This window comes from Mus caroli, chromosome 5 (assembly GCF_900094665.2).
Source record: "Mus caroli chromosome 5, CAROLI_EIJ_v1.1, whole genome shotgun sequence".
NCBI classification, from domain to species: domain Eukaryota; kingdom Metazoa; phylum Chordata; class Mammalia; order Rodentia; family Muridae; genus Mus; species Mus caroli.
In genome coordinates this window covers 23833865-23849682 of record NC_034574.1, presented here as the reverse complement: position 1 = coordinate 23849682, position 15818 = coordinate 23833865, and the positions used below count along the sequence as shown (strand labels likewise).

Genomic DNA, 15818 nt, shown 5'->3' with positions numbered 1-15818 from the left:
TGTCACCTGAATTTTTGATCTTAGCCATTCTGACTGGTGTGAGGTGGAATCTCAGGGTTGTTTTGATTTGCGTTTCCCTGATGATTAAGGATGTTGAACATTTTTTCAACAGCCATTCGATCAGCCACCAAATGCAGACACTATTGCATACACCAGCAAGATTTTGCTGAAAGGACCCTGATATAGCTGTCTATTGTGAGGCTATGCCAGTGCCTGGCAAGTACAGAAGTGGATGCTCACAGTCAGCTATTGGATGGAACATAGTGGTGGAGCTAGAGAAAGTACCCAAGGAGCTCAAGGGGTGGAACACTATAGGTGGAACAACAATATGAACTAACCAGTACCTCCAGAGCTTGTGTCTCTAGCTGCATATGTATCAGAAGATGGCCTAGTTGGCCATCATTGGGAAGAGAGGCCCCTTGATATTGCAAACTTTATATGCCCCAGTACAGGGGAACGCCATGGCCAAGAAGTGGGAGTGGGTGGGTAGGTAGGGGAGCGGGGGGGGGGAGGGTATAAGGGACTTTTTGGATAGCATTTGAAATGTAAATGAAGAAAATACCTAATAAAAAATTAAAAGAAAAAGGCATTTGAATTTCCACAGTGGCCCATAGTGAACCTAGGTGGCCCAATACTCCTTGGCATCTTTGTTTGAAAATGATGGCTGTTTGCCTCTACTAGTCAGGTTAGCCTTCTTGCTTCTGATTCAGTTCTTTTGGCTTCTTGCTCTTTAGTCCCCAAGAAGACCAAGCCTTGGCGAACTTCCAGCTGTTTGAAGTACCATCTGCCCTAATTAGTTATGAAGGAAGCAGCGTTGAAGATAAAACAGAAGCAGGGGCAGTCATTTAGGGCCAGTGCAGAAGATGATCACCTAGCAAGTGAGACTTATTTAAGAGTTAATTGGAGAGACAGGAAAGAATTTGTACAAGACAGAATTTGTACCTATCCTCCAAATGTAACAAAATGGGCCAAGGAGATGTATGAGAAAAGAAAACAAAACTATCTAGAGCTTTAAAAAAAAAAAGCTGTAAAAAGTGATGACCCAAAGATGCCCATTTCTAATCTCCAGAACCTGTGAATGTGGTACTTTGCAGATATGGTCAGAGTAAAGTTCTTGATATTCATGGGCATACAGGGTATCTGGTAGGTGCCGTGTAAGACTGCAGGAGGATGGCCAAAGAATGGAAAAGACAATGGAAGCATAAGTGGGAGTGGTTTGAGGAAGGCCTGAGAGCCAAGGGATGCAATTAGCCTTGAAGTACTAGAAAAGACAAAGGTTGACTCTCTCCCAGAATGCCCTAGGGACCATCTTTTTTTTTTTTTTTAGATTTATTTATTTATTATATGTAAGTACACTGTAGCTGTCCTCAGACACTCCAGAAGAGGGCACCAGATCTCCGTTACGGATGGTTGTGAGCCACCATGTGGTTGCTGGGATTTGAACTCTGGACCTTCGGAAGAGCAGTCGGGTGCTCTTACCCACTGAGCCATCTCACCAGCCCCCTAGGGACCATCTTGATGGTAGGACCATAGACATCAAGAACTACAAGACAATAAATAAAAGGTTTATGGGAATTTGGGCCAGCACCATTAGGAAGTTAATATCGTCTTTCTGAAAAATTAATCACCTGGCTGATTGTGGTAGAAAAAATCTTGTGAATCACAGAGCAGAATATAGGAGAAAACCATTGATGAAATAATAATTATGGACTACAGAGGTAAGGTACTAATGTAAGCACATATGTAGATGGAAAGAAAATAACAAGGAAGAAAAGGTGGTCAAGTAAATAACAGGGAAAGTTCATCAGGCTGATGCCGAGTGCAGATTCAAAGCCATAGAGGCTCACAGGAGAGGTTACCACATGGACATCGATATCTCTGCTATGCCAGTGCTGTATCCCTTTTCTCTAAACAGGGATTTAAAATACTGAAATTTATCCTATAACAACTCTGATTTCCAGATATGATGTAGTTGAGCTGGTGCCTAACTAGAGTCTTCACCCCTCCTGACTAGTATACGTGGTACCAGAAGGTACTGTGTTTGCTACTAGAGAAGAAAGGTAGCTACCAGCTCAGCTATAAACTCTTCTGATCTGCAGCAGTGACATCTCTGTGTGATATGCTGGTGTAATAGTGGCTCAGACATTGTGGGAGTAACCAGCTACTCTGATTTAAGGCCCACTCCAGGAGTTGGAACCTATCCATCACACTGCTTTGGTAGCCAAGAACCCGAGACTAGATAGGTCTTGGGTCTAGGGTAAAATAAAATACTATTGTCCTGTTAAAGGAACATAGCAATAAAATGACATATATATGTATATGTATATATTCGTGTGTACTCATGTGTATACATACACACACACACACACACACACATTCTGCAATACACCATTGCTCAGCCATCATCCATATTTAGGTGGGTACTACTACAGAAACCTACAACTGAACAATTGGCTAAGAATGAGAGATTTCTGAATATTGAGTTCCAAATGGGATGTCTTCACCAAACCCTTCCTCCCAGGGATCAGGGAACTATGCAGAAGAGGAGGTGGAAAGATTGTTAGAGCCAGAAGAGATGGACGACTCTAAGGAAACAGTGTCTTCCAGACATACACACAACTGATGCACATACAAACTTAGAGACATTCACAGGATCTGCACAGGTTCAAGCCAGGGGTGGGGGAGGATATTCCAGAACTGCGAGTAGAATTGTAGAAATGATCTGCTCAAGACGCCATCTCCAATTGACAAACCACTTGCAAAAAAAATTTGTTTTTTTCCAATGGGGTTTCATTGGGTATATTAACCACACTTAAGAGTAGGCCCCATGTCCTGTAGTAGATGGTCAGCAAAAAATAAAAAATAAAAAATGAATCCAATGGTATTTTTTTTGTAGACTTTTTGTCTCATATTGCTCTGTTTGAACACAGTTACTGGTCTCTTATATATTATGGTTTCTAATTTTTTTGTTTTTATGGGTTTTGTTTGCCTGTTTTCTGAAGAGAGATAAAAAGAAAGGAAAGAAAATGTAGAGTTTGGAGGGTAAGGGAAGGGGGGAGGATCTGGGAGGAGTTGGGAGAGAGGAAATTGTGATCAGAATATATTGTATGAAAAATTATTTTTGATAAAAAAACATTTAAAAAAAAGGGTTGTGTCAAAATTACCATCTGCAGCTTGCAGTTGTGAAGTGTTACACATGTTACTTATTGATTAGGCCCCCCCCCCCAAAAGAAGCAGTCTTGGTATATTCCTTTTACATTTCTGCATTGACACCAGACACTACTGCAGAGAATGAAAAATGTAACATTAGTATTGAAATAATATTTAAGCAAGATGAGGATTTGGAAGAAGGGGTGGGGAGCAGTGAGGAAATGGTTAGCTAATGTTGTGAGTTTCACCATGACACAGAATGCTTTACAGAATAGCAGGCTGACTCAGTAGGAGTGATACAAGTGAGAAGGTAAGCACTGGGATACCCAGGAGCAGTCCAAACATTTGCCCTGCGTGGAGGGAAAGTGCCAGTCTGCACACATCAATCTAGTGTGTGGGAGGCACAGTTTAGTCCCTTGATGTCACTGTTGAGCTGCTGGAAAGCCACGTGGAAGCTTACTCTGGCTCTGGCTCCTAACTTCTAATTATTTGAAACTGTTTCCTTATTTTTAAAATTTCTTTGATTTTGAGACTTAGTGGAAAGCATCCTGATGAGTACATGCCATCCCATGGGTGAGAACAGAGAGAATCATAAACCTAGGGCGTCAGGAAATTCCACGGGAAAACCACCATAATAACTTAGAATTCAGCAGACAAGAAAATGTTAGAATTAGCCAGATTAACAGAACAAAAGGAGTTTATTCCTAAGTCTTTATTTATACTTTAGAATCCCCCAAAGTCACAAAGGGACACCACCAGATAAGGTAGCATGAGCTAAGAAAGGGAGGGATTGTTAAAAAGCTGTCATGAAGTGGCTTAATTGCTACATTCTTTGCTTCCATCCAAGGTACCAGGCACTTGCCTCTTGTCTGTCTTAGAAGAAGCGTAAACATTTCTTTCTGTGTGAAACAGAGGGTCTCGGCCTGGTAGGGTAGGAGTGCTTGCAGACAAAGTACATAGATTCCGTCATTCTCCTTTTGCATAGCTGAACTTTAATTTGAGAAGGAAGTCAGGGTTTTTCTCAGGAACGTGCCCAGCCTAAGAAGAAAGCTCTGTAGCTCTAGCAATAGGGAATCACTGGATTGTTAGGTGTGAAACTCATCTTTTCAAAATCCTCCAGACGTCTGAAGTTCAAATTGGCATTTATTCCTCATGGCTTCATTACAACACAAGAACACAGTCAAAACTCTGGTGACTGAAGAAAGCCTCTTGTGTGAACACAAGTAGACATGGGCATGTGGATGTGGGGTACATGGAAGAATAGCTAAAGATGAACCACCTGTCATGCCTTGTATATTCAAGAAGGCCACTTTCATGATAAAGGCCAAGGCTCCATCGTCTGGGACATCCAGTTAACAGAAAGAGTTCTTGAAACTTAGAAATAAGAAAATAATCCAGAATGACAAGAATAAGTAAGTCTCAGAGGTAAAAATGTTCCAGACCTGTACAGCCAGCCTCTAGCTCACACCCCTTCCACACAGGGTTAAGAGAGAGAATATGGTGGGGAAAAAAAAAGGATCAAGAAATTGCTCTAATCTGATACGTGAATTTGGGAATTGAAAATGCTCACCTGTGTCCAGTGGATATGTCACTGCACAGACATGTATTCACAGCAAGGACACTGGGAGCAAAGATCCTGTACAGTTTACAGTGGCATTGACGAGAAGACATTCCTGGGGTAAGTCTGAGAGTTGCTCAGACTTCATAAAAACAGTATTGCAGCTATAGACTTGAAGGCTTATCTCCAACCTTCCTAATGCTGTGACCCTTTAATACAGTTCTTTATGTTAGGGTGACTCCTCAACCATAAAATTATTTCCACTGTTACTTCATAACAGTAATTTTGCTCCCATTATGAATTGAAATGTAAATATGTTTTCTGATGGTGTTAGGTGACCTCTGTGAAAGAGTCATTTGACTCCTAAAAGGGTTGTGACCCACAGGTTGAGAACCACTTCGTTAGAAGGTGCATCTTAGCAGCCAGAAACTGGAGGCATGTCCTTGAAGGATATCCTGTCTGTAGTCCCTTCCCTTCTCTCTGCTTCCTGGACACCTTGAGATTTGAGAAACCTGGAAAGCACCTCATGGTGAGGTGGTATCAGGGAGAAGCGGGCATTGAAACAAGTCCAAGGGGTTTTGACACTAAGCTTTGTGCACACTTCATTCTGATAAGGGTAAGACTTAAAAGTCAATGAAAACTAAGACAAATAGTGTGGAAAGTTGATGTTCTATATTTTACTGAATGTAATTAGGGTAAATTGACGGTAAAGACAGAATGAATGAGTATGGGCTACTTAGAACATCTTATTCTAGGTCCTCCTTGTCTTTTCTCTGATAAAGCCAAAGCTTTGTATCTTTCCTTTCCTAGCTGAAGTAGGAAGCACTCTAAAGCTTTCATTCTGAGTCTAGTGACTTAAAGGCCCTAATGATTGGGGTGACCTCTTCCTGCTGTGCTGTGCTCACCAAGGCTCCAGAAACAGACCTTACTGAAGGGGTTCTCTAACATTCTTACCTCTTCTGTTTCACTTTTCTTGTCATTCTCACCTATTATTTCTAAGTCTCAATTTGAATTTCCAGTTTCTGTTGTTATATCTCCATGCTCATTTCTGATTCTGCTAATTTGGATACTGTCTCTGTGCCCTCTGCTTAGTCCGGGTAAGGGTTCATCTATCTTGTTGATTTTCTCAAAGAACCAGCTCCTGGTTTTGTTGCTTCTTTGTGCAGTTCTTTTTGTTTCTACTTGGTTGACTTCAGCCCTGAGTTTATTACCTGCTGCCTACTCCTCTTGGGTGTATTTGCTTTTTGTTCTAGAGCTTTCAAGTGTGCTGTCAAGCTGATAGTGTATGCTCTCTCCAGTTTCTTTTTGGGGGCACTCAGAGCTGAGTTTTTTCTCTTAGCACTGCTTTCATTGTATCCCATAAGTTTGGGTATGTTGTGCCTTCATTTCCATTAAATTCTAAAAAGTCTTTAATTTCTTTCTTTACTTCTTCCTTGACCAAGTTATCATTGAGTAGGCGTTGTTCAGCTTCTATGTGTATGTGGGCTTTCTGTTGTTTTCGTTGCTATTGACCACCAGCCTTAGTCCTATGTGATCTGAATGTGTATGGGATTATTTAAATCTTCTTGTATCTGTTGAGGGCTGTTTTGTGAGTGATTATATGGTCAGTTTTGGAGAAGGTACCATGAGGTGCTGAGAAGAAGGTATATTCTTTTGATTTAGGATGAAATATTCTATAGATATGTTAAATCCATTTGGTTCATAACTTCTGTTAATATCACTGTGTCTTTGTTTAGTTTCTGTTAGCATGACCTGTCCAGTGCTGAAAGTGGAGTGTTGAAGTTTCCCACTATTATTGTGTGACATGCAATGTGTGCTTTGAGCTTTAGTAAAGTTTCTTTTATGAATATGGGTGCCCTTGCATTTGGAGCATAGATGTTCATAATTGAGAGGTTTTTTTGGTAGATATTTCCTTTGATAAGTATGAAGTATCCTTCCTTATCCTTTTTGATAACTTTTATTTGGAAGTCGATTTTATTTGATATTAGAATGCCTACTCCAGCTTGTTTCTTCAGACCGTTTGCTTGGAAAATTGTTTTCCAGCCCTTTACTCTGAGGTAATGTGACACTGAGGTGTGTTTCCTGTAGGCAGCAAAATGCTGGGTCCTGTTTACATATCCAGTCTGTTAGTCCATGTCTTTTTATTGGGGAATTGAATCTGTTGATGTTAAGAGATATTAAGGAATAGTGATTGTTGCTTCCTGCTGTTTTTTGATGTTATTTTTATGTTTGTGTGGCTATCTTCTTTAGGGTTTGTTGAAAGATTATTTTCTTGCTTTTCCTAGGGAGTAGTTTCCCTCCTTGTGTTGGCATTTTCTATCTATTATCCCTTGTAGTGCTGTATTTGTGGAAAGATATTGTGTAAAGTTGGCTTTGTCATGGAATACTTTGGTTTCTCCATCTATGGTAATTGAGAGTTTAGCTTGGAATAGTAGCCTGGGCTGGCATTTGTGTTCTCTTAGGGTCTGTATGACATCTACCCAGGATCTTCTAGCTTTCATAGTGTCTGGTGAGAACTCTGGTGTAATTCTGATAGGTCTGCCTTTATATGTTACTTGACTTTTTTCCTTTACTGCATTTGATATTCTTTCTTTGTTTTGTGCATTTGGTGTTTTGACTTTTATGTGACGGGAGGAATTTGTTTTCTGGTCCAATCTATTTGGACTTTTGTAGGCTTCTTGTATGTTCATGGGCATTTCTTTCTTTAGGTTAGGGATGTTGTCTTCTATAATTCTGTTGAAGATATTTTCTGGCCCTTTAAGTTGGGAATCTTTGCTCTCTTCTATATCTATTATCCTTAGGTTTGGTCTTCTCATTGAGTCCTGGATTTCCTGGATATTTTGGGTTAGGAACTTTTTGCATTTTGCATTTTCTTTGACTGTTGTGTCAACATTTTTATGGTATCTTCTGCACTTGAGATTCTTCTATCTCTTGTATTCTGTTAGTGATGCATCTATGACTTCTGATCTTTTTCCTAGGTTTTCTATCTCCATGGTTGTCTCACTTGTTATTTCTCTATTGCTTCTATTTCCATTTTTAGATCTTGGATGATTTTGTTCAATTCCTTCACCTGTTTGGTTGTGTTTTCCTGTAATTCTTTAAGGGATTTTTTGTGTTTTGTCTTTAAGGGCTTCTAGCTGTTTACCTGTGTTCTCCTGTATTTCTTTAAGGGAGTTATTTATGTCCTTCTTAAAGTCCTCTATCATCATCATGAGATGTGATTTTAAATCAAATTCTTGCTTTTCCAGTGTGTTGGGGTATCCAGGGCTTGCTGTGGTTCTGTGGTTCTGATGATGCCAAGTAACCTTGGTTTCTGTTGCTTATGTTCTTTCCCTTACCTCTCACCATCTGGTTATCTCCAGTGTTAGCTGGTCTTGCTGTCTCTGCCTGTGGCTTGTCCGTCCTGCAAGGCTGTGTATCAGTACTCCTGGGAAACCAGTTCTCTCTGGCAGGAATTTGGGTATGGAGAGCTGTGGCACAGGGTCAGCTCCTGGGTGCAGAGGGAAACCTGAAGGATCCTGTCCCTAGCTGTTCTTGGTTCTTTTGTCTGGTGGCTCTGGGCAGGTCCCTCTTGGGCCAGGAATTTGAGCAGAAGTGGTGGTCTTACCTGTATTCACAAATATGTCCACACTCCTGGGAGACCAGCTCTATCCCTGCAGTATTTGGATATGGAGCTTTGTGGCATAGAATCAGCTCTGGGCGCTGTGGCACAGGATTAGCTCCGGATGCAGACAGTAACTGGAAGGATCTTGTCCCAGGCTGTTCCTCAGTTACTTTGTCCTGAGATCTCCAGGCAGGTCCCTCTGAGCAGAAGTAGTGATTTTACCTGTACTCAAGGTGTGTCTGCACTTCTGGGAGACCAACTTTCTCCTGGGAGTATTTGGGTATCACCAATGAATTCTTAACTGATAGAGATTAAACTTGAAATAAGATTTAGCTAGATGATGATTTCAGTGAAACACATGCACATTCATGGTAAGTAAAACTCCAAAATGAATAAAAATGTAAAAGTTCTCAAAATATAATTTAGGAAAATGGTCATTATGAAATGATAAAATGTATGCTGTACATTACTTATACATAACAGTCCTAGAGGCACAATAAGGGAGACCCTCAGCAGTCAAATACATATCCACAATGAACACCATTCCTTACCAGCAGAGAAAGCCTAACCTGGCACATGGTGTCTGAGGGTTCATCTGTTTCAGAATTTAAAGAGATCAAGCAGAAAGAAGAGGAAGATACTGTACATAGATCATTGTAGAAGTAAGCAGAAAGTAGGAATGGAAGAAATCCACATGAGAAACAGGAGATGTGATCTGTTGCATTTAGGAAAATGTATATTTAAGTAGCTCATCACTTTGACAAAAATTCGACCATTGGTGATACCCAGTGCTAATGATGATAAATAAATAGGAGTTTTCAAAAGCTATTGATAGTAGTTAGGCTTATTATAATTTGAATTACTATGGTACATAAGATCATTTGGGGAATGTAAACTTAGAAAGTTCCTAAACCTGTAATGGCCCCCACTAATCTGAAGTTTGGAAATCTGTTTTACAGAAATAATAGAAGCAAATGAATTGGATATGTTAATATACACTAGAATATTGACAAATGAAGTAATAATTCTGAGTTAGGTTGTAGTAATCCAGATTGTGGTTTGCACACTCAGCTGTTAGGAAATATTTATTGACAGGCAACAGCAAACAGCTAATGTGCCTGGTTTGATATTAGTATAAAAATTTGCATGAGAGAGAAAATCCATATGTGAGACAGAAGTCAAATATGAATTTGAAGAAAGCTATGGAAGCACCCGTCACATTGGTAATAATTGTCATCCCAGGGAGGCAAAATGGAGAGTGGAAGGTTTTGACTCCTTGTACTTGGTATGGTAAGCACATGAAAACAAGAGTAATATAGCAGAGCAAGTCAGGGAAGGCATCTTCCTAAGAAACATGGTTTTCAGTTATCAAGAGCATGAATGCTCTAGAGCAGTGGTCTTTAACCTTCCTAATGCTGTCACCCTTTAATACACCCTCGTGATATGGTGACCCCAACCACTTTATAACTGTAATTTAAGTGTTATGAATTGTGATATAAATATCTGATATACAAGATACCTAATATGCAAACCCTATGAAAGAGCCATTTAACCCCCGCTGGGGTTGTGACCCACAGGTTGAGAACCACTGCTCTAAATAGTGTGTTTTTACATAACTCACAACAGTGTCTGTTCCTCCCAGCCATCAGTGAGTACCAAATGTTTTGTATATTAACTAATGCTCTGCCTGTTCTCCAAGCTCTCCACTGTTACACTTAATGCTTTTGCTTTAATAGGGCTATCTTCATCGGTGGAGTACAATGTAATGGAATTGGAGCAAGAACTTGAGAATGTAAAGATCCTTAAGACAAAATTAGGTATTGTACTTTTTTCTTGGTTTATTTGTTGGTTTTAGTTATTAAGATTGTAAAATAGTCCTAAAATATTTGAAAATTTTGTGTTAAAAACTTACTGTGTTCAGAGTCCTTGTCTTCCTTTTGGGAGAGGTTAAGTGTATATTTCTAAAATTACTTTTAAGGCTTATTTATTTTTTTATGTATATGAATATTTTGCCTGAATGTCTGTGTATTCCCTAGAACTGGAGTACCAATGGTGGGGAACCACCTTGCAGTATGTGGGGAATGAACCCGAGTCTTCTGCAAGAGGAGCAAATGCTCTAAGCCACTGAGGCTCCAGCCCCTCCAGCCCCTCCAGCCCCTAAAGTTACTTTTCAAATATACTAATATTCAAAGATGATGTGTTTTTGGCTCTTGACTTGAGTAGATTTTTCCTGTATGTGGGTACACACATGCCACATGCACAGTGGATGTGCAGGTCAGAAAACAACCTGTAGTCAAAGGTTCTTTTCTTACATCATGTGGGCTTCCAGGTTTGGACATAAGTTGTCAGACTGGTGGCAGGGACCCTTAGTCACACAGAGTCTTGTTAGCTCCACTTGCATTGTTTTTGAGAAAAAAAATATGTAAACAACTCCCCTGTCAATGTGCTTTTATTTATTTATTTTTTATTGTTTTATTAGATGTTTTCTTTATTTACATTGCAAATTTTAGCCATTTCCTCTCCACCCCCCACTTATCCCATCCCCCCCCCCCTTGCTCACTAGCCCACCCACTCCCTGTCCTGGCATCCCCTACACTGGGGCATCGAGCCTTCACAAGACCAAGGGCCTCTCTTCTCATTGATGTCAATGCGATTTTAAAAAATGTGCTTCTAAGATTTTTTGTTTTTAACAACTGATATAAGGTAGTTTGATTATGACATGCCTTAAGGTGGTTTTCTTGGTCTTTAGTTCATCAAGTTTCATGGATGTAGGAATTACACTTGTCATATATCTTAGAGAGATTTTGCTTTTATTTCTCCACATATTTTTATTTTCTACTTGTGTTACCCTTGTGAGGAACTTCAGTTATTTGCAGATTGGCTGTAGCTCCAGGCTGATGCTGTTTTATACTCCTTTCTCTCTGTGTTTGGCTTTGGGTTTCTGTTGCTATGTTTCAATCGTCTCAACCTTTTTTTTCTGTAGGTCTGATCTGGAATTCCATGCTTGTGCCATTATACCAGACTTTCTCATGTGGATTCTGGTGATCAAACTGCTGTATTTTGGTCTCAGAGACTGGGTTTTCTGTTTTGCTTGGGCCAATTATCATCATGCTGCTAATTGACATTGCTAAATCTGTTTCCTTTACCTTTGTGGGGGGAAAATAATATAGTTATGAGAGCACTCTGAGTGTGTGTGCTCACATACATGTGCATTTGTATGCCAGAGGTTAATGGCAGGTTTCTTCTTTTATTGCTTTCCACTTTGTTTTTTGAGACTTTTTGTTTGTTTATTTGTTTGTTTGTTTGTTCATTGAATTTGTAGCTCACTGCTTAGCCAGCAGTCCTCAGAGATGTTTCTTTCTCTGCCTTCCCAGCCCTGGAATTCCATGCTTGTGCCATTATACCAGACTTTCTCATGTGGATTCTGGTGATCAAACTCAGGTTTTCATGCTTGAACCGCAGGTATTTTGCCAACTGAGCCATTTCTCCACCTCTCTGAGAGCTGTGCTGGTTGTCTAGTGTCAATGTGACACAAGCTAGAACAGTAGTTCTCAACTTAGCTAGTACAGTTCCTCATATTGTAATGACCCCCCCAACCATAAAATTATTTTTGTTGCTACTTCATAACTGATGCTACTGTTATCAATCTTAATGTAAATACCGACGTTTTCCAGTGGTTTTAGGAGACCCCAGTGAAAGGGTCATTCAACCCATAAAACGCTCTACGTTCACAGGTTGAGAACCACAGAGCTAGAGTCATTTCAAAACAGAGAACCTCAGTTGAAAAAAAATTCTCCCACTAAATTATGTTGTTGTTGTTGTTGTTGTTGTTGTTGTTGTTGTTGTTAATAATTGGTGTGGGAGGGCCCGGCCCATTTTGGGTGTAACCACCCTTGGAGAGGTGGTCCTGAGTTGTGTAAGAAATGAGGCTGAACTTGCCATTAGGAGCAAGCTAGTAAGCAACATTCCTCTGTAGCCTCTGCTTCATTTCCTGATTCCACACTCCTGTCCTGAGTTACTGTCCTGACTTCTCTTTATGACAATGGACTACAATTGTAGGCTGAAATAAATCCCCTTTCTCCCTATGTTACTTTTGGTCATGGTGTATGTCACAGCAATACACACCCTAACAAAGACAAGAATACTTCTAATATCTTTGCCTATGAATTCTGACATCTCTGTTAGCTCCTGATAAGTTTCAAATTATTGGTTTTGTTTTATAGTATTGTTTTAATTGTGTGCTTCTTTGCATGCTTGGCATTTTTTGGTGGGAAAATAGGGATTTTGGGATTCTGGTGTTTTTTGCATCCCTGAGAGGAAGAAACTATGGTTTGGAATGCTGACAACTGATTCAGTAACCTAGAATCTCAGTAGGTTGGATCAGAGCACTGGTGCTCCGGGGCACCTGCAACCATCATGTGTCATCTCTCCTTGTGGCCCATGCAACTGTGGGGAACTATTCCCGCATGTTTGTCTTCAGCCATGAATTGTTTCGTGTTGCCGTTGAATATCTAAGGTGACCCTTGGCAGATTTTTGTGTTCTTTCTTTGTCCTGAAGTCTCATCTCTGAAGACTTACTAGTTGTTTTTCTCAGACTCACATTTCATGCTTTCAGGATGAGAATGAGCAGAACTTTTCTTAGTTCCCTCTCTCAGCAGCATGGCCTGGAAACTCGCAAGATGATAAGCTGGGTCATTTAGGTTCATACTGTTCTCTGTCCCCAAAGGCCATTGTATTTCCCTTGACCAGAAGTTCAGGGTCCTGAGCATTGTGTGTGTGTGTGTGCATGTGCGTGTGCATGGACACACACACACATGCCTACTTGCTTGCATTTTTCTCTTTTCTTTCTTTTGTGGCTGTGGCTTGATAATTTCATTATTTGAAACATTGTTGGTCATTATCTTAACAATTTTTATCTGTCTCATTTTCTTTAATTTCTTCAGATTCCAGTTAAACACACACTAGACTTTCCCCATTCTTCTATTACCTTTCTGTACCCTAACCTCTAATGCTGTCTTCTAGTTTGTTTCCCACTTTAATATCTCCCAGTTGTGCCATAGCTGTTGTTTAAGTTTTTGTTGAATTCTTTAGTCACCGTATCTCTCAGCTCTGGGATTTCATCTGGCTATTTTCATTGGTTCAGATTTCTTTGTCAGTTTGCTGTTTTGTCACTTATTTAGTTGACTGTCAATCAAGGCCTTTTTCTCCTAAGTCTGTGTGTGTACTAAGAGAGGGTCTGTCCCTGTTGTCTCTTTTTCCTCTTTGCCTCCTGGTAATGTTTGACTTCTGGATATTTCTTACACAAAACTGTAGAAACTGTAAGACACTTTCTTCTTTTGGGTTGCCTCTTAGAATGGCCATGTCTGTCTGTCTGTCTGTATTCCTAGGGGATACATTGGTCCTGATGGAAAACCTGGGTGTTTTGACTGCTTCCTAGTGAACTCTTGGCTGGGTTTGGCAGCATTGCTGAACTCCAAGCCTCTCAGCTACATCTCCATTCCTTTTTGTAGCTTTTCTATTACTGAGGCCTTAAGGAGGAAGGAATCATCATAGCAGGCCTACTTCTTTATCTGTTTCTTATTTCTGAGATTCTGCCCTCTCAATTTCTAGCTGCTTTGGTAGCTCCAAGCTCTGTGCTTTGTCTTCTTGCCTCTGTTAGGTTTCCTGAGAGTTTTGCCTCAGCATTGCTGCTTTTGCCTCTTTTACAAAAATAAAGGGGAACCATCCTGTGTTTGTGTGTGTATGTGTGCATACATATCTCCTTGACTATATGTGTGCCACATGTGTGCAGATGCCCCCAGAACCCCGGGGAGCTGGAGTTACAGGTAGTAGTGAGCCACCCAATGTTTGCTAACAACCAAATCCAGGTCCTCTGGATGAGGAGCGGGTGCTCTTACGGCTGAGCCACTCCAGGCCCTTGCCATTGTCTCTTGACTTCCACTTGATTTCTCAGACTTTAGAGCCCATGCCAGCTCCATATTGAAAAATGCCTTGCTGGGAAAGGATGCTCACAGGAAGGGTTCTCCTCTGTCACATCACACAATGTCAGCCTTTCCTTATCTATTGCTTTCCTTATCTTGTTGCTCTAATACATCTGGAGACTGTTTTGAAGTTAATTTGAAGTTCCCCAGTGTGGAAGAAAAATTAAACTTCTATGATTCTTCCTATCATGGGGAAGGTGTGGCACACAGTGGTTTATTTTAGCTTGAAGGTAACGTTCCTTTATAGTCTTTGGAAAACAAAGTGTTCATTCAGCCTTGGGACCTGAAACTAGAAGGAATTATTATTCACACTTCTTTATATACTCAAATATCTGCCTATATCAGTATATACATGTGTATCAAGTGCACATATTCTTATCCTAAAAGTGAGCTATTCATTAATGATATATTTCTTTAAAAGCAAAATTGCCTTTGCCGAGCTGAAATTTAAGCCTCATGGGATTGAGCTTTTAATGTAGTAAGCTGGTTTTAAGGGGATTTTTATAGTTTGTAGAAGATAATTAAAAACAGTTTATCTTATAATCTACGTTTTTCAGTGCAACTCACTCATATACTATGTACTACACTGTGCGTTTCTTATAATCTACGTTTTTCAGTGCAACTCACTCATATACTATGTACTACACTGTGCGTTTCTTATAATCTACGTTTTTCAGAAAGTAAAAAATAATGTTTACTAGTTGAAATATAATCAGGTATATAAAAATATGAACCTGGAAAGAATTTTTGGAAATTGCTGAAATTTTTATTTTATTTTCTTTCTAATAGAGAGGAGGAAAAAGGCTTCAGCTTGGGAGAGAAATTTGGTGTATCCTGCTGTTATGGTTCTCCTTCTTATTGAAACAGTAAGAAGCTATTTGAGAGCTTGAGTACAGTGTATTGTCTTTTGTGTTTCCCTTAGCCAAGCTGTTTCCAGGAAACTGTGTTTCTGTTAACAGAATCAAAATCCGCCTGTTTCTCAATTTGTAAAAATTGAGCAGAGCAAAAATGGAAATGAATGACAATTAGATAAGCCGTCATAAGTCGTCAAGGTTTAACTTCCTCATGCAGCAGGAACTTCAAGTTGACTTCAGAATTAGGAAAACACAAACCACGGCTGCTGCTCCCAAGTCTTCCGGAGTGGCATTGCTTTCTAAGATGGGCTGTGGTACAACTCACTGCAGCACGGTCTGGGACGCTATGGCTCTCTCAACTGACATGTCTACATATTGTTATCTTCTATCATGAGCCTTGAAATTACAATTTACAGAATACTTGGAATTTGTCTTGGAGTTCTTATATATACTGTGTAGAGTATATATACTCATTACAGGACTTCCCCCATTCTGAAAGACACATGTTATGTGTGTTGTCAAAAGCAGTGTTTGAAACTGAGACCTGACAGTACCATTTCTGTTGCAGTCCATTTCAGTCCTCCTGGTGGCGTGCAATATTCTTTGCCTGCTCGTTGATGAGACTGCAATGCCAAAGGGAACAAGGGTAAAGTTAAATGCATTCCAAAGTC

At 40.0% G+C, this 15818-nt stretch overlaps 1 protein-coding gene across 3 annotated transcripts in view; it reads left to right on the top strand.

Annotated features, from left to right (window-relative positions):
• The window catches only part of Lmbr1 (limb development membrane protein 1), a 133491-nt gene that overhangs the window by 92991 nt on the left and 24682 nt on the right, over window positions 1-15818 (top strand). For all 3 annotated transcript variants that reach the window (XM_021162300.2, XM_021162299.1, XM_021162298.2), the window contains 3 exons: window positions 10049-10129; window positions 15083-15159; window positions 15716-15793. In XM_021162300.2, coding sequence (XP_021017959.1) covers window positions 10049-10129; window positions 15083-15159; window positions 15716-15793 — 236 coding nt within the window. The remainder of the gene's footprint in view (window positions 1-10048; window positions 10130-15082; window positions 15160-15715; window positions 15794-15818) is intronic.